We start from the raw sequence: 20,031 nt of genomic DNA, 5'->3' as shown, positions 1-20,031 counted from the left end.
ATTGTGGATCTCATTAACAGGCTTGTCAGCAGTTCTGAATTTTTAAAGGAAGGGCACGGGGAAACAAAACAGGTCTGGAACATGGCAGGGCGTTCAAGTCGTGAACACAGCATGGGGGCATGAGGGCTATGGGAAGGGATGATTAAAATAATGCAGAGGCCAAAAGTAAAGCTCAGCTGCTTCAAAAGTGCTAAAGTAGCCATTGCTGGAACTGGAAGACTAGCTTTTCTCAGTGGTGAGTGGCAGGAACCTGGAGAGAGACGCAAACCCGCAGGCATCACTTGGGCAGCTGGGGCTGGCGGGGATGGCCTGGTGAACAAACAAACCCCAGCTGAAGGGGTTCAGATGGGAAAAGGCTACTCCTGAAGTGGGACAGAGCAGCCAGGAAGAGCTGCAGCAGATGCAATCTGCTGGACAACAGGAGGCCAGACAAGCACGATTGGGGGATGGAAGGGAGGGGGCTGCAAGGGGAAGAAGGTGCTGCCCTAGACATCAGGTCTCCCACCCAAGAGTCAAGTATCTGCAAATGACAGAGCACCAGTGCCGTAGGAGGCTACACCTATCCAGCCAGATGGTCTCAGACCCATGTGCTCTGATCAAAATGGCTTGAGGCCTCACAATCCCCATGGCAGTCCTTTACCTGCAGCCATCAAGGTCACGGTTGCCCTGAATTTCTACGTAAACGGGTCAGTCCAGGGATCAGCTGCGGATTTAGGTGGCATCTCGCAGTTGGCAGCTTATCACGCAGGTCACGGATGCCATATTCAGGAAATTAGGGGACTACATCCACAGATGGGCCTGAGCAGGCACAGAGGGCATTCGGTTTCGCCTCCAACACTAGATTCCCCCAGGTGCATCGATTGTGCCCATTTGGTCATCAAGAAACACAGCAACCAGCCAGTGTGATCCATCAACAGGAATGGCTTCCACTGCCTCAACATCCAACTGGTCTGCGACCACTCGAAGAGCTTCCTCAATGCGTGCTATCACTTTCCTGGCCGATGCCATGACTCCTTCACTCTCCACCAGTCCAGGTTGCCTCAGACCCTTTCTCCATCCCTCAAAGTGCGTGGATGCTTCCAAGGGAAAAAAGGAAATCCCTTTATGACCCGTCTATGGGAGCCCCTGACCGAGGCACAGAGATGATACAACCAATACCACCAACTCAGCAGACCAACTATTGAGCAGGCCATGGGCTTCTGAAGAAGTGATTTTGGTGCCTGGACCGTCGGGTGGCACAGCTTGAAAGGGTCACTGTGGGGGTCTGCTGCACTTACCATAACATTGTCTTCTGCAGAGGTATGTACCTTCAGGACAGTGAGGCCCTGGAAGGAAACAGCTCATCAGGGGAGGAGGAGGAAGAGAGGGCAGAGGGGGAATAACACTTAACAGAGGGGTGTCCTCGTGCACAAGGTGGCCTCCTCCTACCACCTGCTGGGAAGAGGACCTCCCTCCGCCCCCTCACTACCTCCAGCATTAGATCCAGGTTGGCATCGATGAAGCAATGGACTACCCTGCACCTTGTGCCAGGCCGCCAGTTCCTCTATGACATCCCAATTCCCTCTGGTGTAGTAGAAGGTATTGGCACAAAAATAGATCTCTCCATCAGGACAACCAGCAACCTCAGTGAAGGCTGCCATGGTGTCTACTTGAGCCCCACACTTGACCTGACTCACCTCCATTCCCGCTCCCACTGACTCTAAATGGACAGGAAACCCTTCTCCATACCAATTAAGGGCTTACCCATTTGAAAATCTGAATCATTTTCTGACTGGAGGTGGGTTTCTGACCTAACACCAGACCCGGCTCCTGTTTCCCGCCTCCGTGAAAAAACCCCAGCCCATTAAGTTTCAGTAAGGCCCCAGGATTGATCCCAAGAATGTTTCAGAGGTGAGATGAGCAACAAACCAGAAAATAGAAGCTGCTAAATTCAGTGCAAGAATTATTTAAATAATTTTAGTCATTTTTTAAATTAAATTTGCCCAAATCACAGTCGTGTATGCTTTGCTAATGAGACTTTGCAACACCAAAGCAGCCTCATAAAATCAGGGTTTGTCTAACTGGTGTCAGTTTCAGTTTCCTAACATAGATTTTTAAAAACTGCCAGGGTTCCTGCTCCCCACCACGAGTGTGAGAATTAAGCGTGCATACACCAAGGTAATGCACCAAGGCTCCTTCGACAGCACCTTCCAAACCCACGACCTCTACCAACTAGAAGGACAAGGACAGTAAATGCATGGGAACACCACCACCTGCAAGTTCCCCGCCAAGTCACACACCATCCTGACTTGGAACTATATCGCCATTCCTTCACTGTCGCTGGGTCAAAATCCTGGAACTCCCTTCCTAACAGCACAGTGGGTGGCCCTACCTCACATGGACTGCAGCAGTTCAAGAAGGCAGCTCACCACCACCTTCTGAAGGGCAATTAGGGATGGGCAATAAATGTTGGCCTGGCCAGAGACACGCACATCCCATGAATGAATTAAAAAAAATGTTAGATAAATGGATTGCTGGCATCTGCAGAACAAATTCAGGCAGAACATCACAAATAAAAGCTTACCTCACAAAATAATCATTCCTGATCAACAACATGTGTTGAAGAATGGAAAGAAAATAACTTTCCGCTTCTGTATCCTTCACTGTGTTCAACAGCATATTATACACATCATTCATTTCGGTGGAGCAAAGATTAAGGAAAATATATTGCAGACAGTAACAGATTGGTGTGCATTTACAAGTTTTTTAAACAATAGACTGTTTTTTCCAAACCAGAATAAAGAAGATTTTGAAAAACACTTCCCTCTTCATCAATCCATATTCTTCAGCATTATGGATAGCATCAGTTTCTCAAAGACCCAGCAAACAGATTACATAGTTAAATTAAGACCTAATGCAATAGCAGCAACCTGTGACATCACTTCCAATCCTCAACTTTTGTTTTTGAGTCTGATATGATGGGACAGGTCAGCATGCATGTTTCTCCCAAAACCTCTTCATACTAAATCTTCTTCCAGCTCCAACTAGAATTGTAATTTTGGCATTTACGGTGTAATGGCAAAATCTGGAAGTTGAGAGAGCAAATTTCTTCACATTTGCAACTCAGAAACAAAGCAATAAGTCCAAGTCTCAAATCTGGTGGGCATTCAGAGAAAGATGTCACACATTCACCTTTATTACACTGAACTGATTGGCTGAAGTGACCAATATTAAAAGTTAACAATGCTGATTCACCAAAAGTATGGACAGGCAGAAATGGCTACCAATCGTGAACCAACACAAAGTCCCATCTATTGCCACACCTTTATGACTTTTTCTTTCTCTGCTGGAAAGTAGCCTCTGTTCCACAGGAGATGCGTGATGCCAAACTCATCACACTATACAAAAACAAAGGTGACAGAGGAGACTGCAACAACTACAGGTGCATCTCACACTTTAGCGTCATGGTTAAGGCTTTTGCTAGGGTCAAACTTAAAAGACTCCATTTACTTGCAGATCGAGCGTACCTCGAAGCACAGTGCGGTTTCCGTGCCGGCAAATCTACTGTGGATATAATCTTCTCCATATGCCAGCTACAAGAGAAGGGTAGGGAACAGAGTATACCCCTTTACATTACTTTAGTAGCTCTCACTAAGGCATTCGGCATTGTCAGCAGAGCTGGGCTATACAAGATTTTGGGAAAAATTGGCTGTCCAGCGAAGCTTCTCAATCTCATCTGCTCCTTCCATGACAACATGCACTGCACTGTACAGTTTGATGGCTCCATTTCTGACAGTTTCGGAGTAAAGAATGGAGTGAAACAGGGTTGTGTCCTAGCCCTCACTCTGTTTGGTATCTTCTTCTCCATGCTCCTGACCTTTGCCTTCCCTGTAGATATGGAAGCAGTCGACTTGCACACTAGATCAGATGGCAAGTTCTACAATCTATCAAGGCTGAAAGCAAAGACAAAAACACATTGCGTCCTGATCAGAGAACTTCTCTACGCTGATGATGCTGTGCTAGTCGCTCACACGGAAACTCAGCTACAAAGACTCATGGACTGTCTCTCCCATGCCTGTAACAACCTCTCCTTGACTATAACGTCAAGAAAACTGTGGTCATGGGACAATGTGTTTCATCTCTGCCCCTGATCACACTAAATAACACGCCACTGGAAGTGGTTAGTAAATCCTGCTACTTTGGGTCCAGGGTGCCGATCTATCCCTTGATGCAGAGCTCAATACACACATAGGGAAAGCAGCTCCCACCCTTGGCCGACTTACACATAGGATAACACCAAGCTGACCTAGGGTCAAGCTAATGGTTTATAAGATCCGTGTTCTCAGCACCTTGCCGTATGGCTGTGAAACATGGGCGACTTACAGCTACCAAGAAAAGAAGCTCAATAATTTCCATCTTGGCTGTCCGTGGCGCATTATGGGTATATCCTGGCAGGACAAAATCACAAATGCAGCAGTCCTCTCAAAGGCAGAGCTCCCAAGTGTATTGGTATTAATCAAACAAAGGCAGCTTCAGTGGATCGGACATGTCCACAGGATGGAAGGCAGTCGCATACCCAAGGATCTTCTGTATGGTGAGGTAGCTGAGGCCACACCCAAGTGGGGCGCCCAAAGCTCTGCTTTAAGGATACTTGCAAGCGTAACATGAAGGCCCTAAATGTTGACTATTGCACCTGGGAGTCATTAGCTGGTGAAAGAGGGAAATGGCGACACAAATGGCGACGGGTGTCCACTACCATGACGACCAGTTGATACAACAGCTTGGCAACAGGTACCCATGTCAAAAACAACAACTCACAGCATCACTTGGCAGCTTCACATGCAGCACTTGAGGCAGAACCTGCCTCTCAAGGATTGGCCATCAGCAAAGGTGCACCAAGAGAAGACACCCCACCTAAATAGTTTGTTTGCTGCATGTCCATCATCTTTCGTAGATGGAAGGATGCCAATCAAACAATCCACATTAAACCAACAGAAAGAACACATTTTTCAAATATACCAATCAGCAACTAGAAAATGCCACAGAACAAACACTCAAGACAATTTTTCCCTGATTCTTTATGGCAGCCACATGGTTTGCACAGCTGGCTAACTGTATATATCCAGAAATGCAACTCATAAGCTGAAAACAGAAAGTCTTAACTAAGATTATTAAACTTATACATAAAAAGTCTTGTTAGAAATTTATCCAATATATTTTACCATCTCCCAAAGGCCCAAGCTCTGGCTTTTGGTCCTTTCCTGAAGCTTATTTTCAATAACTGCGCCTTCTCTCACTACTTCCAGTGTCACTGTGCAGATGCTATCTAATTCCCTGCCTTAAGAAGCACATGAGCTACATTTTAATTCCATTGTATTAAAAATGTATACATTTTAGGAACATGGGCAACACTGGAATGGCCACATGTGTTGCCTATCCACAGTTGCTCTGAAAAGATACTGGTGCGCCTTCTCTTTAAACGGATGCAGCCCGTGTGATGATGGCATTCCCATTATGGTGTTAGGTAGCATTTTAATCCAGCGACAGACGAAGGCTGCCTTTGAGGTGTCAGGATGTGAGTCACTCATCACAGAGTATCGAGCCTCTGCCCTGCTCTTGAAGCCAAGGTGCAAACATGGCTTGTCCAGTTAAGCATCCAGTCAATGGTGATACTCAAGATTTTAATGATGGGAGACACGGTGATGGTGTTACCATTGAACGCGAAAGGCAGAAGGCTAAGCTGTCTTTTGCTCAAAATGGTAATTACCACAAGTGGCACAAATGTTGCTTACCATATTTCAGCAAAAGCCTGGATGTTACCCAGATCCTGTTGTAGACTGCTTCATTATCATGAATGTTGAATCTCAATATTACTGAACACTGAAATAGTCAGCCAAGTAGTCCTGACCCTTTGAGGGAAGATCATTGATAAAGTAGCTGCTGATGACTGGGCAAAGCTCCCTGGGGAACTACAGCTTGCTGCCTTGGGGTTGTGGTGATTGAGCTCTGATCACAACCATCTTGTCTGCACCACTAGAAGGTTCATCTCAACCAGGATTTCACAGCTCACTTGATGGTGTCTGTCACTGGACTCAATATTCACTCCCTCCACCACTGATGCAGTCTGAATACAGTATGAATGATTTCTAGGATGCACTGCAGTAACTTATCAAGGTTACTTGGACTTAATCTCCCTCTCCTGCAAAATATACCACTGAGCAGCAGTGTCATGGGATCATCACCTTCATGTTCACCTCCAAGTCGCACACAATCATGCCCTGGGATTTTATATCCATACCTTTGTCATCAGTGAATCAATATCCTATCGAGCACTATTGTAAGAACACCATCACCACAACAGCAATTCAAGGAGAATGCTCATCACCACCTTTCCAGGGCAATTGGTGTCATACACGATCGAATGTTGCCTTGATGTCGAGAGCAGCTTTCCCCTCCTCTGGCATTTAGCTTTTAGCTCCGCATACATGGATCAAAGATGTGAGGAGGTCCGGAAACGAGCATTCTGGTGGAACATGAGCAAAGTGCAGGGTGCAGGATATTGTTGTGCAGGTGTTACTTGACATTATTGACAACTCATTACTGATGACAGGTTTAACAATATAAACACATGAAGTTGGCAATGGTTAATAAACAATGAAGTAAATTTTTTCCTAAAATCCGAAGTATCTGTAAGAAAGATGCAACACCATAGTATTACTTTAAGAGAAGACAGTTTTAACCCTTATACTTGGAAATGTTGGCGAAAGTAATTTCAACTGCAGCCATCATTTATTCTCTTTAGCTCAGGTCCAATAATATTTTGTTTCACAGCAATTACAAAAGTGGTGCCATGCAGGCCCCCACCTGCCAAGAATGAGGCACATTAATTTCGCCACATGTACATGAAATTTCAAATGGTTCATGGGAAGAAGGGAAGGCCTGTGATAAGGGGTTGCCAGTCCCAGGGCTGGAAAGACATTTTTGCATATGAACAGTGTTTGGGAACAAAGGATCTATCTCCTGCTCCAATACAATCCACAAACAGATGTGATTAAACCAGTTAGTCACATGATTAATCTGCTTGGCAGACTTTTTTTTTCCAGAATTGTACAGTTTTGAACTGAAGAGCCTGCGTGATATCAAGAAACGACTGCAGGCACTGGATTCTGCAAAGGCTATGGGCCCTGACAAAGTTCCAGCAATAGTACTGAAAACTTGTGCTCCAGAACTTGCCGCGCCCCTGGCCAAGCTGTTCCAGTACAGCCAAAACTGGCATCCACCCAACAATGTAGAAGATTGCCCAGGTATGTCCTGTACACAAAAAGCAGGACAGGTCCAACCCGGACAATTACCGCCCCATCATTATACTCCCAATCATCAGTAAAGTGATGGAAGGTGTCATCAACAGTGCCATCAAGCGGCACTTGTTTAGCAATAACCTGCTCAGTGACGCTCAGTTTGAGTTCCGCCAGGGCCACTCAGCTCCTGACCTAATTACAGCCTTGGTTCAAAAATGGACAAAAGAGCTGAACTCAAGAGGTGAGGTGAGAGTGACTGCCCTTGACATCAAGGCAGCATTTGACCGAGTATGGCATTCAGGAGCACCAGCAAGTCAATGGGAATCAGGGGGGAAACGCTCCACTGGTTGGAGTCATACCTAGCACAAAGGAAGATGGTTGTGGTTGTTGGAGGTCAATCATCTGAGCTCCAGGACATCACTGCAGGAGTTCCTCAGGGTAGTGCCATAGGCCCAACCATCTTCAGCTACTTCATCAATGACCTTCCTTCTATCATAAGGTCAGAAGTGGGGATGTTCGCTGATGATTGCACAATGTTCAGCACCATTCACGACTCCTCAGATACTGAAGCAGTCCGTGTAGAAATGCAGCAAGACCTGAACAACATCCAGGCTTGGACTGATAAATGGCAAGTAACATTAGCGCCACACAAGTGCCAGGCAATGACGATCTCCAACCAGAGAGAATCTAACCCCTTGACATTCAATGGCATGACCATTGCTGAATCCCCCACTATCAACATCTCAGGGGCAACCATTGACCAGAAACTGAACTGGAGTAGCTAGATAAATACCGTGGCTACAAGAGCAGGTCAGAGGCTAGGACTCCTGCGGCAAGTAACTCACCTCCTGACTCCCCAAAGCCTTTCCACCATCTACAAGGCACAAGTCAGGAGTGTGATGGAATACTCTCCACTTGCCTGATGGGTGCAGCTCCAACAACACTCAAGAAGCTCGACACTATCCAGAACAAAGTTGCCCGCTTGATTGGCACACCATGCACAAACATTCACTCCCTCCACCACCGACGCACTGTGGCAGCAGTGTGTACCATCTACAAGATGCACTGCAGCAATGCACCAAGGCTCCTTCGACAGCATCTTCCAAACCCGCAACCTCTACCACCTCGAAGGACAAGAGCAGCAGATGCATGGGAACATCACCACCTGCAAGTTCCCCTCCAAGTCACACACCATCCTGACTTGGAACTATATCGCCGTTCCTTCACTGTCGCTGGGTCAAAATCCTGAACTCCCTTCCTAATAGCACTGTGGGTTTACCCACTCACATGGACTGCAGCGGTTCAAGAAGGCAGCTCACCACCACCTTCTCAAGGGGAATTAGGGATGGGCAATAAATGCTGGCATAGCCAGTGATGCCCACATCCCATGAATGAATTACAAAAAAAGGAATAAATTATGATTTTCACTCATTAAGGACTAATCCAATGTCTCACCAGCTCGTAAAGTCTCACAGTGTTCAGAGTTTCAGCATTGAGGTCAAGAGTAAATTTCCTCCGCTTCCCTTTAGTTTTAGATATAGCGCTTTTTAAAATAATTTTTTGCAAGCAAATTATGATTTTGCAAATTAGATTTGGCCAACAGATGTGCCTTTCCTTTTGAAGATGTTCCATTACAATTCCTTGTTGCTGACTTCATTATTCATTGCTATGATGTTTGTTAATGCTCTCAAAATTTCTGAAAGTGGCTGAAAACAAAAACAGCAACAGGGTGTGTGTTATTCCAAATACATTCAGTATGTATCCTGCTAGCCCTAACTTTGGGCCGACTAGTTTCGACTCACAGTTTAGTGTCATCGATTGGGGCTAAAACAAGCACAAAGAATATCTTGCTGGGTAAGCAAACGAAAAATTATCTGGCATCATATTTTGTGAAATGGAACCACAGTATGTCATTTTTTCCTTTCATTGGTAATAATATGCCAGTTTACAGAACAATTATGGAAATCTAGTTCCGCAAAAAAAGGATATTCGAGTTCAGATTGAACATCTTCCAAACGATGTGAAAACTCAATCATGTCTTCTTCTTTGTGCTCATCGAATACTTTTAGCTGGATATCCAGTGCATCATTTTTGTTTAATCTCAACTCCTGTGAAAAATAAATTAGCAAAAGTAATGCATCTCAGCCTATTTCATATAGCACAAGAGTGCCAAATTAATAATATCAATGTAGAAATTGAATAAAAACAAGATATGCTGGAACCACTCAGCAGGTCTGGCAGCATCTGTGGAAAGAGAAGCAGAGTTAACGTTTCGGGTCAGTGACCCTTCTTCGGAACTGACAAATATTAGAAATGTCACAGGTTATAAGCAAGTGAGGTGGGGCTGGGGCAAGAGATAACAAAGGAGAAGGTGTAGATTGGACAAGGCCACACAGCTGACCAAAAGGTCATGGAGCAAAGGCAAAAAATATGTTAATGGTGTGTTGAAAGACAAAGCATTAGTACAGATAAGATGTTAACGGACTGAATATTGAACAGCAGCAAGTGCAAACATGAAAAAAAAACATGGGTAAGCAAACTGAACAAACTAAGATGAAATGAAATAAATGCAAAAAAAAATTGTAAAAAATGTAAAAAAGAAAAAAGAAACTAAAAATGAAAGTAAAATGGGGGGCTGTCACGCTCTGAAATTATTGAACTCAATGTTCAGTCCGGCAGGCTGTAGTGTGCCTAATCGGTAGATGAGATGCTGTTCCTCGAGCTTGCGTTGATGTTCACTGGAACACGGCAGCAATCCCATGACAGAGATGTGAGCATGAGAGCAGGGGGGAGTGTTGAAATGGCAAGCAACCGGAAGCTCAGGGTCCTGCTTGCGGACTGAGCGATGTGTTCCGCAAAGCGGTCACCCAGTCTGCGCATGGTCTCCCCAATGTAGAGAAGACCACATTGTGAGCAGCGAATACAGTATACTACATTGAAAGAAGTACAAGTAAATCGCTGCTTCACCTGAAAGGAGTGTTTGGGACCTGGGATAGTGAGGAGAGAGGAGGTAAATGGGCAGGTATTACACCTCCTGCGATTGCAGGGGAAGGTGCCATGGGACGGGGACGAGGTGAGGGGGTAATGGAGGAGTGGACCAGGGTGTTGCGGAGGGAACGATCCCTTCAGAATGCTGACAGGGGAAGGGAGAGGAAGATGCTTTTGGTAGTGGCATCACGCTGGAGGTGGCGGAAATGGCGGAGGATGATCCTTTGGATATGGAGGCTGATGGGGTGGAAAGTGAGGACAAGGGGAACCCTGTCACGGTTCTGGGAGGGAGGGGAAGGGGCGAGGGCAGAGGTGCGGGAAATGGGCCGGACACGGTTGAGGGCCCTGTCATCAACAGTGGGGGGGAATCCTCGGTTGAAGAAAAAGGAGTCATATCAGAGGCACCGTCATGGAAGGTAGCATCATCAGAGCAGATGCGTCGGAGACGGAGAAACTGGGAGAATGGAATGGAGTCCTTACAGGAGGTAGGGTGTGAAGAAGTGTAGTCCAGGTAGCTGTGGGAGTCGGCGGGCTTATAATGGATATTAGTAGACAACCTATCCCCAGAGATAGAGACAGAGAAATCGAGGAAGGGAAGGGAAGTGTCAGAGATGGACCATGTAAAGGTGAGAAAAGGGTGGAAATTGGAAGCAAAGTTGATAAACTTTTCCAGTACGGGGCGGGAGCAGGAAACGGCACTGATACAGTCATCAATGTACCGGAAAAAGAGTTGGGGGAGAGGTCCTGAGTCGGACTGGAACAAAGAATGCTCGACATATCCCACAAAAAGACAGGCATAACTAGGACCCATGCGGGTACCCATAGCGACACCTTTTATGTGAAGGAAGTGCGTGGAGTTGAAAGAGAAGTTGTTCAATGTGAGAACAAGTTCAGCCAGGCGGAGGAGGGTGGTGGTGGATGGGGACTGGTTGGGCCTCTGTTCCAGGAAGAAGTGGAGAGCCCTCAAACCATCCTGGTGGGGGATGGAGGTGTAGAGCGACTGGACGTCCATAGTGAAGAGGAGGCGGTTGGGACCATGAAACTGGAAATTGTCAAAATGACATCGGGTGTCAGAAGAGTCACGGTTGTAGGTGGGAAGAGACTGGACCAGCGGAGAAAAGATAGAGTCAAGATAGGAAGAAATAAGTTCAGTGGGGCAGGAGCAGGCTGACACAATGGGTCTGCCGGGACAGTCCCGTTTGTGGATTTTGGGAAGGAGGGAGAAGCGGGCTGTCCGGGGTAGCGGGACTATGAGGTTGGAAGCTGCAGAGGGAAGATCTCCAGAGGAGATGAGGTCAGTGACAGTCCTTTGGACAGTGGCTTGATGTTCGGTGGTGGGGTCATGGTCCAGAGGGAGGTAGGAAGAAGTGTCTGTGAGTTGGCGTTGAGCAAGGTAGAGGGCGGTATGCCATACAACAACAGCACCACCCTTGTCTGCAGGTATGATGACCATGTCGGGGTTAGACCTGAAAGAACGTAGTGCCTCAAGTTCAGAGGGGGACAGGTTAGAGTGAGTGAGGGGGGCAGAGAAATTGAGATGACCAATGTCTTGCCGACAGTTTTCAATGAAGAGATCAAGAGTGGGTAAGTGGTCAGGGGGAGGGGTCCAGGTAGAGGGAGAATGCTGGAGGCGGGTGAATGGGTCCGCTGGTCGGGGGGAGGACTCCTGGTCAAAGAAGTGAGCCTGGAGGCAGAGGCGACGGAAGAAGAGCTCAACGTCAAGCCAAGCGCGAAATTCATTGAGGTGGGGGCGGAAGGGGATAAAACTGAGACCTTTGCTAAGTACAGAACGTTCAGCGTCAGAGAGGGGGAGGTCAGAGGGTATAGTGAATACACGGCAAGGGGTCAGATCAGAAGGGGTGGGGTCAGAGGGAAGTGAAGCGGAAGGAGGATCTGGAGGAGTATTCGTCCCCATCAGCTGCTGGAGCTTGCGGTCCTTGACACCTGAACGGAAGAAGAAAAGTTTTTTGTTAATGCATCAGATGAGACAAAAGGGGAAATGAAACTGCAGAGTAGAACAGCTTTGGGATAAGGCGAGGTGGTGCTGCTGGAGAGAGAGGTCCAGTGTGTGCATGTGGCGGCGCATAGCACTGAGTGTGGATCTCAGGATGCGGCGAGAGTAGCAGTCCGAGGAACGTTGTATTTCTCAGAGATACCTGTAGTCCTGGGTGGATTCAAAGCATGATGGGTGAAACTGCAGTTGGAATCCACGTGGAATAACTCGGAGCCGGAGACAGTCACTGAGGAAGGAGATGTGGCTGTGAAAACGAGTTTTGGTAGATACCTTATCAAACACCAGGAGGGAAATAGAAAGCAATGAAGGTGAACAAGGTAAAAGAGACAAACGAAAATCCCGACGGAGAGAAGAGCAGAACTTCTTGAAGGTAGGCATTCCTGGAACAGAAGTGGCAGTGAATTAAACACTAAAATAAAAGCAAAATACTGCGGATGCTGGAAATCTGAGATAAAAACAAGAAATGCTGGAACCACTCAGCAGGTCTGGCAGCATCTGTGGAAAGAGAAGCAGAGTTAACGTTTCGGGTCAGTGACCCTTCTTCGGAACTGACAAATATTAGAAATGTCACAGGTTATCAGCAAGTGAGGTGGGGCTGGGGCAAGAGATAACAAAGGAGAAGGTGTAGATTGGACAAGGCCACATAGCTGGCCAAAAGATCATGGAGCAAAGGCAAACAATATGTTAATGGTGTGTTGAAAGACAAAGCATTAGTACAGACAGGGTGTTAACGAACTGATTATATTGAACAGCAGCAAGTGCAAACATGAAAAAAAAACGTGAGTAAGCAAACTGAACAAACTAAGATGAAATGAAATAAATGCAAAAAAAAATTGTAAAAAATGTAAAAAAGAAAAAAGAAACTAAACATGAAAGTAAAATGGGGGGCTGTCATGCTCTGAAATTATTGAACTCAATGTTCAGTCCGGCAGGCTGTAGGGTGCCTAATCGGTAGATGAGATGCTGTTCCTCGAGCTTGCATTGATGTTCACTGGAACACTGCAGCAATCCCAGGTCAGAGATGTGAGCATGAGAGCAGGGGGGAGTGTTGAAATGGCAAGCAACTGGAAGCTCAGGGTCCTGCTTGCGGACTGAGCGGAGGTGTTTCGCAAAGCAGTCACCCAGTCTGCGCTTGGTCTCCCCAATGTAGAGGAGATTACATTGTGAGCAGCAAACACAGTATTCTTTTTTCTTTTCTTTTGGGCCTCCTTATCTCGAGAGACAATGGATACACGCCTGAAGGTGGTCAGTGGTTTGTGAAGCAGTGCCTGGAGTGGCTATAAAGGCCAATTCTAGAGTGACAGGCTCTTCCACAGGTGCTGCAGAGAAATTTGTTTGTCGGGGCTGTTAAACAGTTGGCTCTCCCCTTACGCTTCTGTCTTTTTTCCTGCCAACTACTAAGTCTCTTCGACTCGCCACATTTTAGCCCTGTCTTTATGGCTGCCCGCCAGCTCTGGCGAATGCTGGCAACTGACTCCCACGACTTGTGATCAATGTCACAGGATTTCATGTCGCGTTTGCAGACGTCTTTAAAGCGGAGACATGGACGGCCGGTGGGTCTGATATCCGTTGCGAGCTCGCTGTACAATGTGTCTTTGGGGACCCTGCCATCTTCCATGCGGCTCACATGGCCAAGCCATCTCAAGCGCCGCTGACTCAGTAGTGTGTACAAGCTGGGGATGTTGGCCGCCTCGAGGACTTTTGTGTTGGAGATACGGTCCTGCCACCTGCATTCTCCGGAGGCAGCGAAGATGGAATGAATTGAGACGTCGCTCTTGGCTGGCATACGTTGTCCAGGCCTCGCTGCCATAGAGCAAGGTACTGAGGACACAGGCTTGATACACTCGGACTTTTGTGTTCCGTGTCAGTGCGCCATTTTCCCACACTCTCTTGGCCAGTCTGGACAGAGCAGTGGAAGCCTTTCCCATGCGCTTGTTGATTTCTGCATCTAGAGCCAGGTTACTGGTGATAGTTGAGCCTAGGCAGGTGAACTCTTGAACCACTTCCAGAGCGTGGTCGCCAATATGGATGGATGGAGCATTTCTGACGTCCTGCTCCATGATGTTCGTTTTCTTGAGGCTGATGGTTAGGCCAAATTCATTGCAGGCAGCCGCAAACCTGTCGATGAGACTCTGCAGGCACTCTTCAGTGTGAGATGTTAAAGCAGCATCGTCAGCAAAGAGGAGTTCCCTGATGAGGACTTTCCGTACTTTGGACTTCGCTCTTAGACGGACAAGGTTGAACAACCTGCCCCCTGATCTTGTGTGGAGGAAAATTCCTTCTTCAGAGGACTTGAACGCATGTGAAAGCAGCAGGGAGAAGAAAATCCCAAAAAGTGTGGGTGCGAGAACACAGCCCTGTTTCACGCCACTCAGGATAGGAAAGGGCTCTGATGAGGAGCCACCATGTTGTGCCTTTCATATTGTCATGGAATGAGGTGATGATACTTAGTAGCTTTGGTGGACATCCGATCTTTTCTAGTAGTCTGAAGAGACCACGTCTGCTGGTTAGATCAAAGGCTTTGGTGAGATCAATGAAAGCAATGTAGAGGGGCATCTGTTGTTCACGGCATTTCTCCTGTAGCGTTGAAATGGCAAGCAACTGGAAGCTCAGGATCCTGCTTGCGGACTGAGCGGAGGTGTTCCGCAAAGTGGTCACCCAGTCTGCACTTGGTCTCCCCAATGGAGAGGAGATCACATTGTGAGCAGCAAATACAGTATACTGCATTGAAAGTAGTACAAGTAAATCGCTGCTTCACCTGAAAGGAGTGTTTGGGACCTGGGATAGTGAGGAGAGAGGAGGTAAATGGGCAGGTATTTTTTCAGGTTTGCACTTGCTGCTGTTCAATATTCAGTCCGTTCACACCTTATCTGTACTAATGCTTTGTCTTTCAACACACTATTAACATATTGTTAGCCTTTGCTCCCTGACCTTTTGGTCAGCTATGTGGCCTTGTCCAATCTACACCTTCTCCTTTGTTATCTCTTGCCCCACCCCTACCTCACTTGCTTATAACCTGCGACATTTCTAATATTTGTCAGTTCCGAAGAAGGGTCACTGACCCGAAACGTTAACTCTGCTTCTCTTTCCACAGATGCTGCCAGACCTGCTGAGTGGTTCCAGCATTTCTTGTTTTTATTTCAGATTTCCAGCATCCGCAGTATTTTGCTTTTATTTTAGAAATTGAATAACGTTTTTAATACTGGTCAGGAGCATCAACAAGAAATACTATTCTACCATTTCAAAAAGTTAATATAACTACATAAATTTTAATTTCACAGAAATCACAAAACTGTTACAGCGCAGGAGGCGGCCAGTCGGACTGGTGTGTCTGCATTGGCTCTCCAAATGAGAAATTCACTTAATGCCATTCCCCGACCTTCTCCACGTAACACTACATATTCTTCCTTTTCAGATAAGAGTCTAATCCCCTTTTGAAAGTCTTGATTGAACCTGCCTCCACCATACGCTCAGGCAGTGCATTCCAGACATTAACTACTCACTGCATGAAGAAGTTTTTCCTCATGTCGCTTTTGCTTCTTTTGCCAATCACTTTAAATCTGTGCCTCTCGTTCTCGATCCTTTCACAAGTGGGAAGTTTTTCCCTATCCACTCTGTCCAGACCCCTCATGATTTTGATTACCTCGATCAAATCCCACATCAGCCTTCTCTTCTCAACTTCTCCAATCTGTCTTCCTAACTGAAGTTCCTCATCTCTGCAACCATTTTCATGAATCTTTTCTGTACTCTCTCCAATGTCTTCACATCTTTCCTAAAGTGCGGTGCCCAGAATTGGACGCAATACTCCAGCTGAAGCCAACCGAGTGTCTTGTACAAGTTTAACATATCCTCTTTGCTCTTGTACTCTATGTCCCTATTAATAAAGCCTAGGATACTGTATGCTTTATTAACTGTTCTCTCAACATGTCCTCCGCACCTTCAAGGACTTATGCACATAAACCCCCTGGTCCCTCTGCTCCTGCACACCATTTAGAGTTCTACCCTTTATGTTATATTGTCTCTCCTTGTTCTTCCTACCAAAATGAATGACTTCACATTTCTCCATTGAACTTCATCTGCTACTTGTCTGCCCATTCCATGCCCTTCTGAAGTTCTACACTATCCTTCTCACAGTTCACAATTTTTCCTAGTTTCATATCATCTGCAAATTTTGAAATTGTGCCCTGTACACCAAAGTCTAGGTCATTTATATATATCAGGAAGAGCAAGGGTCCCAAGTTAAACTGACTGGCCTGTAGTTGTTAAGCTTATCTTTACATTATTTTATGAACAAGGATGTAACATTTGCAATTCTCCAGTCCTCTAGCACCACCTCTGAGTCTAAGAAAGACTGGAAAATTATGGCCAGTGCCTCTGCAGTTTCCACTCCCACTTCCCTCAGTATCCTTGGATGCATCTCATCCGGCCCTGGTTCTTGACCAACTTTAAGCATAGACTGCCTATCTAATACCTCCTCCTTAGCAATTTTAAATCCTAATGAATGACTTTACCTCCTCTTTCACTGTGGCCTGGGTGGCATCTTCTTCCTTGGTAAGACAGATGCAAAGTATTCATTTCATACCTCAGCTATTCCCCCTGCCTCCATGCATATATCCCCCTTTTGGTCCCACTCTACTTTTTACCACCCTTTTACTATTTATATGCCTAGAGAAGACTTTGGGATTCCCTTTTACATTAGCTGCCAGTCTCTTTTCATACACTCAATTTGCTTCTTCACTTCCCCTCTGAACTTGATATATTCAGCCCGATTCTCCATTGCATTATCTACCTGACATCTGTCATAAGCACATTTTTTCTTCTTCATCTCTATCTTTTCTGTCAACCAGGGAGCTCTGGATTTGTTTGCCTTACCTTTCGTCTTCGAGGGAATACACCGCGACTGTGCCCAAACTATCTCTTCGATAGCCCTTTCTTCAGTTACTGTTTTTCCTGTCAACCTTTGACTCCAATTTATTCGGCCCAGATCCATTCTTGCCCCATTGAGTTGGCTTTCCCCCAGTTAATTATTCTTACTCCAGATTGTTCTTTGTCCTTTTCCATAAACAAGCTAAATCTTATGATACAATGATCACAGTCCCCTAAGGATATTTGATCCATTTGGCCCACCTCATTCCCAAGAACCAAGTCCAGCAGTACCTCCCCTCTCGTTGGACTGGAAACATACTGCTGTCGAACAATTTTCCTGAACACACCCTAGGAACTCTTACCCCTCTCTGCCTTTTACACTACTTCTATCCCAGTCTATATTTCGACAACTAAAAGTTCCCCATTACAACTGGTCTATAATTCTTGCATCTCTCTGTAATTTCCTTACAAATTTGTTCCTCTTCATCCTTTCCACTAGTTGGAGGCCTTGTAATTGCACCTTATTTGTTCCTTAGCTCTAGCCAAATAAATTCCGTCCTTGACCCCTCTGGCATATCCTCTCTCTCCAGCACTGCAATGCTCTCCTTAATCAATACCGCCATTCCTCTCCCTTTTCTTCTTTTTCCATCTTTCCCAAACATCTTGTATCCAGGAATATTTAACGCCCAGTCCGGTCCTTCAATTTAATTTAATTCAATTTAAAATTATACAATTTATTTTTTTAAATCAATTGATTCTTCTTGTTTTTTGGCATTAGTCCCCTCCCTACTCTTTATGTATGGCAGCCTGAATCCATTTCCTTGCTTGTTGACTTAAAGTCAATGTTTCAAACCTTACTCACAGGTTAGGAATGGATAACAGAAAAGACACCAGTGAGAGGAATCAAAGAAAAATGGTGAACATTAATTAATTAAATGGAGAAACCAACATTGACAGTCTCATCCCTCCTATTCTGAGGCTAGGAGACAGATGTTGTGGAGGTTAATCTTCGCCAAACCAATCTCTCAGCTGGATTATATGTATGTGATTAATAGTTCTACTGGTTCTAAAATAGCAGAGCTATGAAAGTAGGCTGACCAGCAATATTGAGATCTATCTCAGCAAGTCTCATTTGCTTTTCCTCTTTTAATATAAAACAATATGAATTTCTTCATTATTTCCTCCTTCACTAATCACTAACTTGCCACTTCATAAAGCTGAGATCAATAGATTTTTGTTAGGCAAAGATATTAAGGGTTATGGAACTCAGGCAGGTAGATGGAATTAAGGTACAGATCAGCCATGATATAACTGAATGGCAGAACAGGCTCAATGAGCTGTATTGCTGACTGCTGTTCCTATGATGTCCCATTTTTATCCTTTTAAGTTTTTGGTCAACACATGGTGACACATATACTATTACCACTGTAGCAAATGGACTGTCCCTCTCACTACTGAAGCACATTTTTAAACAGGACTGTTGCTCTTTATTTTAGTTATTACAGAACATGATCATAATCAAGACAATTATCGTCCGTTTTCCATCAGTTACACTGAGGTAAACCAATCCTTTAACAAATAGAGAGTCTTGAATCTTTTAGGCACAGTGCCACACAGGGTATCCTTCCAGCTTAAGTTTTGAAATAAACATGGATACATAAGTTATGTGATGTAAGCTAGAAGCTCACACAATTTATAACAGAAGCAGCACAAAAGACATACTGCATCTTGGGAGATCTGTAATGAGATGTTTTGGCCACTGGATTGAAAGACAGTATTAATTTAAAAAAGAATTAAAAGATTCCACAGGTTCCCTCTGCTCACCTCATTTCTATTTCCTTCATTCACACGTAATGATTACATCTTTACTTCCTTCCATTAATGCTGTTTGATTTTTTTTTAAACTTTTCCATTGATTTTTAATTGCTGGAAACTTAACAAACATTAAGATGTCCTCCCTCCAATTACCCTTTTCATTATATTTTACATTATTGATGATATCAATTTACTGCATGATCTATGCTTCCAATGGATACTGAGTAAATGCAGATTTCTAAACAATAAACAGATATTAACTTGTATTGCTCTTACCGGCAGTATCTCTCTCAGTCCACAACGTACAAACTCATTTCGTAAGTGTATCCTCAAGTCTAAATCATCAGGAGTGGTCACAAGTGCATTAATAAGTTGCATACATGCCACCTGGATATGAGACAAAATATAGAGTTGGAATCCTGGGCATGAAATCAAACAATATTACACTAGCTGAATAAGTGGTGATATTCTTAGGCTAGGGTTAAGGCATTAATTAAATGGAACATTAATTTGCAACTGAGTGTGCTACATGTGGCCTGGGAATGCTTCACATGGACTGACCACAACGGAAAATTCATCATTCCATTTTCCAGCACTTACATCCCAATCACCAAAAGATATTCCATTTTAAAAAGTCATAAAATTGTTCACATATAGTTGTCAAAATATTTATTTTATTTTAAAGTCTCAGGATTGAAGGCTGCATGTGAATAGAATGGACTACAAAAATTGTAGTAGAACAGTTGCAAATATCTTTAAAATAACCTCAATACCAATTTATGATTCCACTACAATCCAATTTGAAATCTTGAAGTTACTAACTAAGCACAGATTTTGTAACTTTACTTACAAGGTTTTCGCTCAGACTTCCAGCTCTGGACACTGGCAGCCAGCAGGATACACAGGTCCAATTTGTAGGTGGGGTGGGGGGGGGGGGGGGGGAAGACCCCTCATCACATGACTTGCGAGACTCCTTAAAACCCTCCCCGGTATCGCACCATCAGTTGGCACAAAAATGATTACAGTCACAGAAGAAGCAGCCATAGCGATGGGTGTAAAGATATGAAAAAC

At 45.1% G+C, this 20,031-nt stretch overlaps 1 protein-coding gene across 1 annotated transcript in view; it reads right to left on the bottom strand.

Moving 5' to 3' along the window:
• Window positions 1-20,031, bottom strand: part of LOC137371466 (protein diaphanous homolog 3-like) — a 908,603-nt gene that overhangs the window by 571,545 nt on the left and 317,027 nt on the right. Inside the window, exons 10-12 of the mRNA XM_068034108.1 lie at window positions 19,237-19,347; window positions 9,267-9,385; window positions 2,564-2,680 (exon numbers count right to left, since the gene is read on the bottom strand). Coding sequence (XP_067890209.1) covers window positions 2,564-2,680; window positions 9,267-9,385; window positions 19,237-19,347 — 347 coding nt within the window. The remainder of the gene's footprint in view (window positions 1-2,563; window positions 2,681-9,266; window positions 9,386-19,236; window positions 19,348-20,031) is intronic.

The sequence above is a fragment of the Heterodontus francisci genome, chromosome 6, assembly GCF_036365525.1.
Source record: "Heterodontus francisci isolate sHetFra1 chromosome 6, sHetFra1.hap1, whole genome shotgun sequence".
NCBI lineage: Eukaryota > Metazoa > Chordata > Chondrichthyes > Heterodontiformes > Heterodontidae > Heterodontus > Heterodontus francisci.
The sequence above is the reverse complement of the archived record's forward strand: the minus strand, read 5'-3'. Positions and strand labels throughout refer to the sequence as shown.